Consider the following 14,686-nt stretch of genomic DNA (forward strand, 5'->3'; position numbering starts at 1 on the left):
TCAAACCCAGAATTGGCAGAGACTCTATACTGTATGTATATTTTATGTTGTTTAAAATGTCATCTAGCATGACTTGTTTGGGAAACACAGCAAATCATGGCACACATGGATGTGCCATGCTGTAGGAGTTGGAGTATCTCTCAAACCTCAGAGGGTATAAGAAAAATCAGTCAGGAGGTAGAAGGAGCAATGATCTGTAGCCACCACCTGGTTAACCATTCCATTTTGGGAGTTGTCTTGTTATTGCCTGTCCAATGCACATGTTGTCACTTTTTAATTCAATTCAATTTAGTTCAATTCAATTCAATTCAATGTAGATAGTGCCAAATCACAACAGCAATTACCCTAAGGCCCTTTAAAGCACTATCGCAAGGTATAAACCCTACAATATTACAGAGAAAAATCCCCAAATCAAAGGAAACTTCTTTAGAGTAAGTACTTGGTGGGAAGGAAAAATTCCCTTCTGACAGGAAGAAGTCTCCAGCAGTATCAGGTTGAGGTAACAGAGGAAAAAAAGACAATGTATAATTTATATCAATATCAATCTCCCCAATTGACAGAGCCAAAGAGGGATAGCCATGGTCTGTCTGGTTAGGCACCAGATGCTTGCCATCCAGACTAAACATCTGGTTAGACAATATATTTCTAGTCAATTTATTTGGATTTAAAAGCAGGAAATTATCAGTCATTCAGGTATTTATGTCTTTAAGACTTTCCTACAGTGTGTGTTATCTGACTTTATGTATCAATAAAGAGAAGAAGACCTTCCATTTACATGAAGAAATTGGAGTCTATAAGGGATGGAGCTGTATAGTTCCTTTGAATTGTTAGTCTGTTTGCCTAATGATTCTGCTTATTGGTTCCATTTGCACTTGCATTACAATCAGCTGATTTCAGTTCATGCGATCGAGGACGAAAATAGAGGAGTCGTCTACAGCAGGAATATGTACAGTACTTTAATTTTTATTGCACAAAAGGACAAGTGCATTATGGTAAAATGGAAACTGCATCGAGGACAGAAACAACAGCATTATACTGCTAGGAGAACTCCAGCTCTTTGCAAACATCTGCACAGACACCATGCTAATACAAAGCATGTCATCAGATATGGCAGAATGGTACAATAGTACAATAAGGCTGCCAGCTAATAGCATCACAATAAATAACATATTTGCAATGGCAGACCTGAACTATGTCTATTTCTTTTGCAGTTAGGATGTAGTTTGTAGCTAAAAGCAAAAGGAGCTGCACAAGAAATTAATGCATAAATGCAGACAGAAAATATGTAATGTAATGGGAAAATAAGATTGTGGACAAAGAAGTAATGAAAATGAGTAATTAAAACATTACATTAATAAACAACATGCATGTGGAAAATGTATCATGTAATGAAAAAATAAGTTTGTGGACATAGAAAAAATTAGAATCCGTAGTTAAAACATTAATGAACAACATGTATGTGGACTGAAAGTCACTGTCAAGGGAGGCAGACACCTGGTATTTGACAAGGGTTTGTATGAAACTAAGCAAAGTTACAAGAACAACATTTATTATTTGAACATGGTTTTTCATTCTTTAAACAACTGTTAGTCATGATCACGGTAAGCATATATAACAATGGCTGAGTATATGAAAATGCAGATCGAACCTACTTTGAGACTCATACCTATGCTTTAAGGTAAGTCCTTGGTAGAATATGTTTCGGGTTTCCCATGTATTTTATATATATATATATATATATATATATATATATATATGTATGTATACATATATACATATATATATATATATATATATATATATATATATATATACATCAACGCCGTTGATGGTGATTGGGGTGTGTGCTTCTCTACACCTCTGGAAATCCACTATCAGCTCCTTTGTCTTTGTGACTTTGAGGGTGAAATGGTTCTCCTGGCACAATTGTGAGGTGATGCTGCCCAATCTGACCACTTGGCATCTGTCAGACAGCAGAGACTGAAGAGAGAGCTACTCAATCCTAGGTCCTGCAGTTGTCTGTCCAGCTTCGAGGGAATGATGGTATTGAATGCTGAGATGTAATCTACAAACAGCATTCTCACATACGTGTCCCTTTTCTCCAGGTGCGAGAGGGCAGTATGTAGTGTCAGGGCTATGGCATCATCAGTGGACCTCTTGGGGTGGTGTTCAAATTGTAGAGGGTCCAGTGAGTCAGGTAGTGCAGATCAGATGAAGTCCCTGACCAGCCTCTCAAAGCATTGCTCACGAAAGGGGTCAGGGCTACCGGTCGCCAGTCATTCAGTGATGAGATAGTGGAGGATTTGGGTACAGGGACGATGGTGGCTGATTCGAAGCAGGCTGGGACTACAGACAGAGTGAGGGAAAGGTTGAAGATGTGTGGAAACACTCCAGCCAGCTTGACCTCAAGCATGACTTGAGGACACGGCTGTGAATCCCATCCAGACCAGTAGCTTGGCGTGCATTCACCTTTTTGAAGCACTTCCGCACATCCTCCTCAGCACTGACGTCATCCACGATGCATACACTGTCCGGTCTCGTGGTGTAGCAATAGCAATAAAGTGTGTTAAAGACATACCTTAAAAAACACTGTAGTGCTGGTAAAGAACAAGAAAATGAAAACTAAGACAAAAATCATTTTTGCACAAATTTTATTCTTGTTGGGATTTTTTCCCCTTAAATCTTCTCCTTAAATTGTATAAATGTTCAAAACATTTTTACATATCTTTTAAACTAGTTCATAACTTGGCAAACACTTATGGCAACAACTAGGAAATTCTGAATTATTACATGACATCCCGTGACGTTTTCAGAATAGAGAAATAGTAAGTGAGGTCATCTGGTTGGGTCCGTGACAAAATATTCTGTAGTATGCACAGCACTGTTGTGAAAAAGGGAGTCACCTGGTATTTGACAAGGGTGTATATGAAACTAAGCAAAGTTACAAGAATAACATTTATTATTTGAAGATACATTTTTGTTCTTTAAACAACTGTCAGTCATGATCACAGTAAGCATATATAATAATGGCTCAGTTTGTGAAAATGCAGACTGAACCTACTTTGAGACTCCTACCTACACTTGAAGGTAAGGCCATGGTAGAATAGGATGATATGAGTTTTTCCATGTATTTTGTACTATATATATATATATATATATATATATATATATATATATATATATATATTACCCCCCCCCAAAAAAAAAACAAAACAAAAAAGAAAACAAAAAACAAAGAAAAAAAAACAAAAACCAAAAAAAGTACTTAACTTAAATGTGACAGTAATACCGTTAATAACCTTCAATTGTCAGACTAATATATTTTTGGAAGTATTCAACTTTATCAAGGCTTAATTACTGTTATAATTTAAAAATTGATACTTGTATTTAAAAGATTACTCTAGAAGGAATCATTGACATTTGGCCCAAATTGCAAACCATTAAGAAAAATTGTACATCTGTCAAAACTGCCACTCCAGATTAAATATGATGAACTTTACCTGAAACATGTTTTCTTTTGTTTATAGGATGTTGACTACGGTTGGAATATTTGTCTTGTTGTGTATTCTAGGAAAGCTGACTGGAAATTTGGGTGAGAATAAAAAATGTATTGAAGAAATATAAGTAAAAGTGAATTCATTATAATTTTAGGATCTGGTTCATTTAACTCACGGAAAGATTTTAAAGGTAAATAACTGGTTTGTAGAATTAATATTTAATTATATGTTTTAACTCGATGAAAAACTGTTTTCAAAAGGATTATAGTAAAAATTCAATTAAAGAAGCTGACTGTAGATATTTGGTGAAATTACTTACACCACTGTTAATTACATTTGATAATTCTGTGCATCTTTCTATCTTTTAAATATCAAGGTGAAAATGTTGCCAGACGTGGACAAGTGGCTCAGTCTTCAATGTATGGGAATGCCAAACCCGAAAATGCCATTGATGGGAATCGTGCAAGCAACTACTATCAGGAATCTTGTGCCCATACAAACAATGACTTGAATCCATGGTGGAGACTTGACCTTTTGAAGACACATAAAATCAATACTGTGACTATCACCAACAGACAAGACTGTTGCCCTGAGAGGATCAGTGGAGCTGAGATCCACATTGGAAATTCACTTAATGACAATGGCAATGTGAATCCCAGGTAAATGAACTATTTATCTTAAACTTTATTGAAACTTTGACATAACAGTCATATATGTGGCAATCATTAATTATGTTTGTAAAATATTTCTACTTCTACCTTCTTTTTTAAAGTTAAGTCCACCATACAATATCGAACAGCATGTTAACTATCTGAGAGTGACATTTATACAAACATTTGTTTTAGGTTAATCTTGTGTTACTTGTTAATTTTTTTTCTTGTAATTTGTTTTCAGATGTGCTGTAATCTCATCTATCGCTGCTGGGGCATCACAAACCTTTGCATGTAATGGAATGGAAGGTCGCTACATAAACATTGTTATTCCTGGGAGAAGAGAATACCTGACAGTTTGTGAGGTGGAAGTTGATGGTACACTTTCAGGTAAATCTTGTCCAATTCTTCTTGTGTGTTCCGGGCAGTGTTGGGTGTAATGCGTTACTAAGTAAGGCGTTACTGTAATTAAATTACTTTTCCACTGAAAAAGTAGAGTAACTAATTACTGTTCATTCTTAGGTATTTTAATTACAGTTACTTACAATGTACTTGCGTTACAATGTAAAATAACTAAACTTGCTGAATATCATTATTTAATTTCAATAATTTATCTTCTAAACGTAGAAGTAAACTCTGCCACTTTAACATCGCTGTAGTGCAGGTGCACGTCATTTCGCGCCAGTTTGCTGCATAGTCGTATTCTAAAGCGGAAGATGTCTCGGGTGAAGCGTGTGGCTGTTTTATGAAGTGGACATATTCCCGTCTCTTCACTTTTCTGAAACAAGCAGACAAGAATATTACAGTAATATGTAAGCTATGTCCTGGGGAGAAAAAACTATCGGCTGCTGTTAATAGAACGAGTAATCTACTGAAGCGCCTGACACGACAGCATAGACAAACACTTCTGAGTGATTCTTGTTCATCATCCATGGATAACACCGCGGCAACTCCTGCTAAGCAGGCAAAACTTGATTTTACTTCAGCAGCACAGAAAGCGTCTGAAGGTGAGCTTAAAAAAAAGATTGCATGCTACATTGTGAAAGAGATGCTACCGCTGCGTACTGTAGAGTCTACGTCTTTTAAAAAAAATTATTTATTATTTAAAGAGTTTAGTTTCTATTGTTTGCCCACTCAAGGTTTATAGGGATTTTTAAGAAGTATTTAGTTAAATTACTTATTTAGTAATTAAGTTACTTTTCTGACACAGTAATTAGATAAGTATTTTAAATACAATATTGACTAAGTAATTAGTAATTAGTAATTAATTACTTTTTTAAGGTAACTTACCAAACACTGGTTCCGGGTTAAATGAATACATAATAATTTTTTGGATTTCTTCTTATCATATTATTGTTATTATTTGCAACATTGTAGAGACTAATGTTGCCAGACGTGGACAAGTGGCTCAGTCTTCAATGTATGGGAATGCCAAACCTGAAAATGCCATTGATGGGAATCGTGCAAGCAACTTCAACCAGGGATCCTGTGCCTGTACAAACAACAACTTGAATCCATGGTGGAGACTTGACCTTTTGAAGACACATAAAATCAACACTGTGACTATCACCAACAGACAAGACTGTTGCCCTGAGAGGATCAATGGAGCTGAGATCCGCATTGGAAATTCACTTAATGACAATGGCAATGCGAATCCCAGGTAAAGGAGCTATTTATCTTGAACTTTATTGAAACTTTGGCATAACAGTCATATATGTGGCAATCATTAATTATGTTTGTAAAATATTTCTACTTCTACCTCCTTTTTTAGAGTTAAGTCCATCATGCAATATCGAGCAGCACTTTGATTATCTGAAAGTGACATTTACAAACTTTTATGTTAGATTAAGCTTATGTTACGTGTTAATTTGTTTTCAGATGTGCTGTAATCTCGTCCATCGCTGCTGGGGCATCACAAACCTTTGCATGTAATGGAATGGAAGGTCGCTACATAAACATCGTTATTCCTGGGAGAACAGAATACCTGACACTTTGTGAGGTGGAAGTTGATGGTACACTTTCAGGTAAATCTTGTCCAATTCTTCTTGTGTGTTCCGGGTTAAATGAATACATAATGATTTTTGGATTTCTTCTTATCATATTATTGTTATTATTTGCAACATTGTAGAGACTAATGTTGCCAGACTTGGACAAGTGGCTCAGTCTTCAATGTATGGGAATGCCAAACCTGAAAATGCCATTGATGGGAATCGTGCAAGCAACTTCAACCAGGGATCCTGTGCCTGTACAAACAACAACTTGAATCCATGGTGGAGACTTGACCTTTTGAAGACACATAAAATCAACACTGTGACTATCACCAACAGACAAGACTGTTGCCCTGAGAGGATCAATGGAGCTGAGATCCGCATTGGAAATTCACTTAATGACAATGGCAATGCGAATCCCAGGTAAAGGAGCTATTTATTCTAAACTTTATTGAAACTTTGACATAACAGTCATATATGTGGCAGTCATTAATTATGTTTGTAAAATATTTCTACTTCTACCTCCTTTTTTAGAGTTAAGTCCATCATGCAATATCGAGCAGCACCTTGATTATCTGAAAGTGACATTTACAAACTTTTATGTTAGATTAAGCTTATGTTACTTGTTAATTTGTTTTCTTGTAATTTGTTTTCAGATGTGCTGTAATCTCGTCCATCGCTGCTGGGGCATCACAAACCTTTGCATGTAATGGAATGGAAGGTCGCTACATAAACATCGTTATTCCTGGGAGAACAGAATACCTGACACTTTGTGAGGTGGAAGTTGATGGTACACTTTCAGGTAAATCTTGTCCAATTCTTCTTGTGTGTTCCGGGTTAAATGAATACATAATGATTTTTGGATTTCTTCTTATCATATTATTGTTATTATTTGCAACATTGTAGAGACTAATGTTGCCAGACTTGGACAAGTGGCTCAGTCTTCAATGTATGGGAATGCCAAACCTGAAAATGCCATTGATGGGAATCGTGCAAGCAACTTCAACCAGGGATCCTGTGCCTGTACAAACAACAACTTGAATCCATGGTGGAGACTTGACCTTTTGAAGACACATAAAATCAACACTGTGACTATCACCAACAGACAAGACTGTTGCCCTGAGAGGATCAATGGAGCTGAGATCCGCATTGGAAATTCACTTAATGACAATGGCAATGCGAATCCCAGGTAAAGGAGCTATTTATCTTAAACTTTATTGAAACTTTGGCATAACAGTCATATATGTGGCAGTCATTAATTATGTTTGTAAAATATTTCTACTTCTACCTCCTTTTTTAGAGTTAAGTCCATCATGCAATATCGAGCAGCACCTTGATTATCTGAAAGTGACATTTACAAACTTTTATGTTAGATTAAGCTTATGTTACTTGTTAATTTGTTTTCTTGTAATTTGTTTTCAGATGTGCTGTAATCTCGTCCATCGCTGCTGGGGCATCACAAACCTTTGCATGTAATGGAATGGAAGGTCGCTACATAAACATCGTTATTCCTGGGAGAACAGAATACCTGACACTTTGTGAGGTGGAAGTTGATGGTACACTTTCAGGTAAATCTTGTCCAATTCTTCTTGTGTGTTCCGGGTTAAATGAATACATAATGATTTTTGGATTTCTTCTTATCATATTATTGTTATTATTTGCAACATTGTAGAGACTAATGTTGCCAGACTTGGACAAGTGGCTCAGTCTTCAATGTATGGGAATGCCAAACCTGAAAATGCCATTGATGGGAATCGTGCAAGCAACTTCAACCAGGGATCCTGTGCCTGTACAAACAACAACTTGAATCCATGGTGGAGACTTGACCTTTTGAAGACACATAAAATCAACACTGTGACTATCACCAACAGACAAGACTGTTGCCCTGAGAGGATCAATGGAGCTGAGATCCGCATTGGAAATTCACTTAATGACAATGGCAATGCGAATCCCAGGTAAAGGAGCTATTTATTCTAAACTTTATTGAAACTTTGACATAACAGTCATATATGTGGCAGTCATTAATTATGTTTGTAAAATATTTCTACTTCTACCTCCTTTTTTAGAGTTAAGTCCATCATGCAATATCGAGCAGCACCTTGATTATCTGAAAGTGACATTTACAAACTTTTATGTTAGATTAAGCTTATGTTACTTGTTAATTTGTTTTCTTGTAATTTGTTTTCAGATGTGCTGTAATCTCGTCCATCGCTGCTGGGGCATCACAAACCTTTGCATGTAATGGAATGGAAGGTCGCTACATAAACATCGTTATTCCTGGGAGAACAGAATACCTGACACTTTGTGAGGTGGAAGTTGATGGTACACTTTCAGGTAAATCTTGTCCAATTCTTCTTGTGTGTTCCGGGTTAAATGAATACATAATGATTTTTGGATTTCTTCTTATCATATTATTGTTATTATTTGCAACATTGTAGAGACTAATGTTGCCAGACTTGGACAAGTGGCTCAGTCTTCAATGTATGGGAATGCCAAACCTGAAAATGCCATTGATGGGAATCGTGCAAGCAACTTCAACCAGGGATCCTGTGCCTGTACAAACAACAACTTGAATCCATGGTGGAGACTTGACCTTTTGAAGACACATAAAATCAACACTGTGACTATCACCAACAGACAAGACTGTTGCCCTGAGAGGATCAATGGAGCTGAGATCCGCATTGGAAATTCACTTAATGACAATGGCAATGCGAATGCCAGGTAAACGAGCTATTTATCTTAAACTTTATTGAAACTTTGGCATAACAGTCATATATGTGGCAGTCATTAATTATGTTTGTAAAATATTTCTACTTCTACCTCCTTTTTTAGAGTTAAGTCCATCATGCAATATCGAGCAGCACCTTGATTATCTGAAAGTGACATTTACAAACTTTTATGTTAGATTAAGCTTATGTTACTTGTTAATTTGTTTTCTTGTAATTTGTTTTCAGATGTGCTGTAATCTCGTCCATCGCTGCTGGGGCATCACAAACCTTTGCATGTAATGGAATGGAAGGTCGCTACATAAACATCGTTATTCCTGGGAGAACAGAATACCTGACACTTTGTGAGGTGGAAGTTGATGGTACACTTTCAGGTAAATCTTGTCCAATTCTTCTTGTGTGTTCCGGGTTAAATGAATACATAATGATTTTTGGATTTCTTCTTATCATATTATTGTTATTATTTGCAACATTGTAGAGACTAATGTTGCCAGACTTGGACAAGTGGCTCAGTCTTCAATGTATGGGAATGCCAAACCTGAAAATGCCATTGATGGGAATCGTGCAAGCAACTTCAACCAGGGATCCTGTGCCTGTACAAACAACAACTTGAATCCATGGTGGAGACTTGACCTTTTGAAGACACATAAAATCAACACTGTGACTATCACCAACAGACAAGACTGTTGCCCTGAGAGGATCAATGGAGCTGAGATCCGCATTGGAAATTCACTTAATGACAATGGCAATGCGAATGCCAGGTAAACGAGCTATTTATCTTAAACTTTATTGAAACTTTGGCATAACAGTCATATATGTGGCAGTCATTAATTATGTTTGTAAAATATTTCTACTTCTACCTCCTTTTTTAGAGTTAAGTCCATCATGCAATATCGAGCAGCACCTTGATTATCTGAAAGTGACATTTACAAACTTTTATGTTATATTAAGCTTATGTTACTTGTTAATTTGTTTCTTGTAATTTGTTTTCAGATGTGCTGTAATCTCGTCCATCGCTGCTGGGGCATCACAAACCTTTGCATGTAATGGAATGGAAGGTCGCTACATAAACATCGTTATTCCTGGGAGAACAGAATACCTGACACTTTGTGAGGTGGAAGTTGATGGTACACTTTCAGGTAAATCTTGTCCAATTCTTCTTGTGTGTTCCGGGTTAAATGAATACATAATGATTTTTGGATTTCTTCTTATCATATTATTGTTATTATTTGCAACATTGTAGAGACTAATGTTGCCAGACTTGGACAAGTGGCTCAGTCTTCAATGTATGGGAATGCCAAACCTGAAAATGCCATTGATGGGAATCGTGCAAGCAACTTCAACCAGGGATCCTGTGCCTGTACAAACAACAACTTGAATCCATGGTGGAGACTTGACCTTTTGAAGACACATAAAATCAACACTGTGACTATCACCAACAGACAAGACTGTTGCCCTGAGAGGATCAATGGAGCTGAGATCCGCATTGGAAATTCACTTAATGACAATGGCAATGCGAATCCCAGGTAAAGGAGCTATTTATTCTAAACTTTATTGAAACTTTGGCATAACAGTCATATATGTGGCAGTCATTAATTATGTTTGTAAAATATTTCTACTTCTACCTCCTTTTTTAGAGTTAAGTCCATCATGCAATATCGAGCAGCACCTTGATTATCTGAAAGTGACATTTACAAACTTTTATGTTAGATTAAGCTTATGTTACTTGTTAATTTGTTTTCTTGTAATTTGTTTTCAGATGTGCTGTAATCTCGTCCATCGCTGCTGGGGCATCACAAACCTTTGCATGTAATGGAATGGAAGGTCGCTACATAAACATCGTTATTCCTGGGAGAACAGAATACCTGACACTTTGTGAGGTGGAAGTTGATGGTACACTTTCAGGTAAATCTTGTCCAATTCTTCTTGTGTGTTCCGGGTTAAATGAATACATAATGATTTTTTGGGTTTCTACTTATCATATTATTGTTATTATTTGCAACTTTTTAGAGACTAATGTTGCCAGACGTGGACAAGTGGCTCAGTCTTCAATGTATGGGAATGCCAAACCTGAAAATGCCATTGATGGGAATCGTGCCAGCAACTACTATCAGGAATCCTGTGCCCATACAAACAATGACTTGAATCCATGGTGGAGACTTGACCTTTTGAAGACACATAAAATCAACACTGTGACTATCACCAACAGACAAGACTGTTGCCCTGAGAGGATCAATGGAGCTGAGATCCGCATTGGAAATTCACTTAATGACAATGGCAATGCGAATGCCAGGTAAAGGAGCTATTTATCTTATACTTGATTCAAACTTTGACATAACAGTCATATATGTGGCAGTCATTAATTATGTTTGTAAAATATTTCTACTTCTACCTCCTTTTTTAGAGTTAAGTCCACCATACAATATCGAGCCGCATCTTATCCATCTGAGAGTGACATTTATACAAACTTTTGTTTTAGATTAATCTTATGTTACTTGTTAATTTGTTTTTCTTGTAATTTGTTTTCAGATGTGCTGTAATCTCGTCCATCGCTGCTGGGGCATCACAAACCTTTGCATGTAATGGAATGGAAGGTCGCTACATAAACATCGTTATTCCTGGGAGAAAAGAATACCTGACACTTTGTGAGGTGGAAGTTGATGGTACACTTTCAGGTAAATCTTGTCCAAATTCTTCTTGTGTGTTCCGGGTTAAATGAATACATAATGATTTTTGGATTTCTTCTTATCATATTATTGTTATTATTTGCAACATTGTAGAGACTAATGTTGCCAGACTTGGACAAGTGGCTCAGTCTTCAATGTATGGGAATGCCAAACCTGAAAATGCCATTGATGGGAATCGTGCAAGCAACTTCAACCAGGGATCCTGTGCCTGTACAAACAACAACTTGAATCCATGGTGGAGACTTGACCTTTTGAAGACACATAAAATCAACACTGTGACTATCACCAACAGACAAGACTGTTGCCCTGAGAGGATCAATGGAGCTGAGATCCGCATTGGAAATTCACTTAATGACAATGGCAATGCGAATCCCAGGTAAAGGAGCTATTTATCTTAAACTTTATTGAAACTTTGACATAACAGTCATATATGTGGCAATCATTAATTATGTTTGTAAAATATTTCTACTTCTACCTCCTTTTTTAGAATTAAGTGCATCATGCAATATCGAGTAGCACTTTATCTGAAAGTGACATTTATACAAACTTTTATGTTAGATTAAGCTTATGTTACTTGTTAATTTGTTTTCTTGTAATTTGTTTTCAGATGTGCTGTAATCTCGTCCATCGCTGCTGGGGCATCACAAACCTTTGCATGTAATGGAATGGAAGGTCGCTACATAAACATCGTTATTCCTGGGAGAACAGAATACCTGACACTTTGTGAGGTGGAAGTTGATGGTACACTTTCAGGTAAATCTTGTCCAATTCTTCTTGTGTGTTCCGGGTTAAATGAATACATAATGATTTTTGGATTTCTACTTATCATATTATTGTTATTATTTGCAACATTGTAGAGACTAATGTTGCCAGACTTGGACAAGTGGCTCAGTCTTCAATGTATGGGAATGCCAAACCTGAAAATGCCATTGATGGGAATCGTGCAAGCAACTTCAACCAGGGATCCTGTGCCTGTACAAACAACAACTTGAATCCATGGTGGAGACTTGACCTTTTGAAGACACATAAAATCGACACTGTGACTATCACCAACAGACAAGACTGTTGCCCTGAGAGGATCAATGGAGCTGAGATCCGCATTGGAAATTCACTTAATGACAATGGCAATGCGAATCCCAGGTAAAGGAGCTATTTATCTTAAACTTTATTGAAACTTTGGCATAACAGTCATATATGTGGCAGTCATTAATTATGTTTGTAAAATATTTCTACTTCTACCTCCTTTTTTAGAGTTAAGTCCATCATGCAATATCGAGCAGCACCTTGATTATCTGAAAGTGACATTTACAAACTTTTATGTTAGATTAAGCTTATGTTACTTGTTAATTTGTTTTCTTGTAATTTGTTTTCAGATGTGCTGTAATCTCGTCCATCGCTGCTGGGGCATCACAAACCTTTGCATGTAATGGAATGGAAGGTCGCTACATAAACATCGTTATTCCTGGGAGAACAGAATACCTGACACTTTGTGAGGTGGAAGTTGATGGTACTCAACTCGATTCTTACAAAGAATCTGAGTGTAGCTGGGTCTAAAGAAAATTATTTACTCTTGTAGTGTTCCTTCAGTTGTAAAGTAAGTGTGTCAAGGGTTATTCAGTTCAAATTTTTTGAAACTTTTTAGTGACCCTATTTGTACCCCCTGCTTTTACACACTGCAGGGAAATTTTATTCTGATCAATCAATTTTACTGAATGTTTCCATTCATATAATGTAATTTCAGAATTATCACTTCATAAATAAATATTTCCTGTATCTGTTGTATCACATGTAATATTTTACAAAACATATTACACTTTCTGTTTCCTTTCCATGCAAATGTTTAAACTCCAAATAAATATTGGTGCAGCAAACGTTTGAAGAGTCATTTGTTTCAGTTGCAGAGGCATAGCTGAAAGGTTACAATCCTTTGCTCTACCCATCAGTCAATCAATCAATCGTTAGAGAACCACCATTCTGTCGTTCTGTAAAAGTGAACATTAACTTTGTTAAAAGTGTTTTCAAAGTCCAAATACCCACAGGTACAAACATCTGACTGGCATCTACCCCGTCTAGGTATCCCACACAGGATTCTTAATGCATCGTTATATGCAACATGCAGCTTCTGCATGCTACATTGCTTGTAAGATGACCATAAGGAAGCAGTATATAGTGCTGTGCAACACGCTTTAAGCCAGTGGTTCTCAACCGAGAGAGGCCAACAGTAATCCCTGACTGTTTTTAGATTCTTGTTCAGTTAAAATAGAACAAAATACAAAGCATTAAAACATGTTAAAAACACAACAGCCTTAACAAACGCACAGTAGTTCGGACCCGGAAGCAGAGTTCATCAGGTCATCACTTAAAGATATCCAATCTGCTGTGAATGTTTTAATCCAGTAAAGTTGTTATTCAGCTCATTCATGCTTTCATAACTTCAAGACTGGACTACTGTAACTCTCTTTATTTAGGTCTCCATCTTTCCCTTATCCAACGCCTGCAGTTAGTCCAGAACGCCGCAGCACGCCTTCTAAGCGGCACCAGAAGACATGACCATATCACACCCATCCTTGCCAACCTTCATTGGCTCCCTGTCAAATACCGTATCGTTTTTAAAATTCTTTTATACACTTTTAAAATTTTAAATAACCTGGCACCCAGTTATTTGATCGACCTCCTTAATCTATACGTCCCCACGAGAGCACTCAGATCCTCTAACCAGGGGCTCTTAATGCAACCAATGTCTCGACTGAAGACTAAGGGGGATCGTGCTTTTGCTTTTGCCGCACCAAAACTCTGGAACAGCTTGCCATTTGACGTCCGTGCGTCGGAATCTATCCAATCCTTCAAATCACGGTTAAAAACCCATCTGTTTAAGCTTGCCTTCCAAACAACTTAGTTTTAACCTCTCCCTGGTTCATGCTTGCTGTCACGTCACCATTCTATAACTGTATTTCTTTGCTGTCAATTGTATTTTCTGCTCTTTTATTGCTGTAACCCGCAAATGCGGCTCATCTGTGAAGCACTTTGTTGTACTCGTGACTTTTAAATGTGCTATAGAAATAAAATTGAAATTGAATTGAAATTGAAATTATCATTTGTCACATCCTGTTTATGACAGTTGAAATAAATAACTTTCAT

General features: G+C 36.9%; 1 protein-coding gene across 2 annotated transcripts; it reads left to right on the top strand.

The window, feature by feature from the left end:
• Positions 1–3,049: 3,049 nt before the first annotated feature.
• On the top strand, positions 3,050–13,419 carry LOC100699110 (uncharacterized). Of its 2 annotated transcripts, XM_019364682.2 has the most exons (24): positions 3,050–3,087; positions 3,528–3,592; positions 3,874–4,156; positions 4,392–4,537; positions 5,525–5,807; positions 6,026–6,171; positions 6,276–6,558; positions 6,792–6,937; positions 7,042–7,324; positions 7,558–7,703; positions 7,808–8,090; positions 8,324–8,469; positions 8,574–8,856; positions 9,090–9,235; positions 9,340–9,622; positions 9,855–10,000; positions 10,105–10,387; positions 10,621–10,766; positions 10,872–11,154; positions 11,391–11,536; positions 11,642–11,924; positions 12,156–12,301; positions 12,406–12,688; positions 12,922–13,419. In XM_019364682.2, exons 2-24 carry the CDS (start codon positions 3,529–3,531, stop codon positions 13,100–13,102), a joined length of 4,818 nt encoding a protein of 1,605 aa, XP_019220227.1. In that variant the 5' UTR covers positions 3,050–3,087; position 3,528; the 3' UTR covers positions 13,103–13,419. The 2 variants fall into 2 exon arrangements, with proteins under 2 accessions (XP_019220227.1, XP_019220228.1); XM_019364683.2 differs by lacking the exons at positions 10,872–11,154; positions 11,391–11,536 and having other exon boundaries at positions 3,051–3,087.
• The last annotated feature ends 1,267 nt before the right edge of the window (positions 13,420–14,686 follow it).

The sequence above is a fragment of the Oreochromis niloticus genome, linkage group LG11 (assembly GCF_001858045.2).
Source record: "Oreochromis niloticus isolate F11D_XX linkage group LG11, O_niloticus_UMD_NMBU, whole genome shotgun sequence".
Classification (NCBI taxonomy): Eukaryota; Metazoa; Chordata; class Actinopteri; order Cichliformes; family Cichlidae; genus Oreochromis; species Oreochromis niloticus.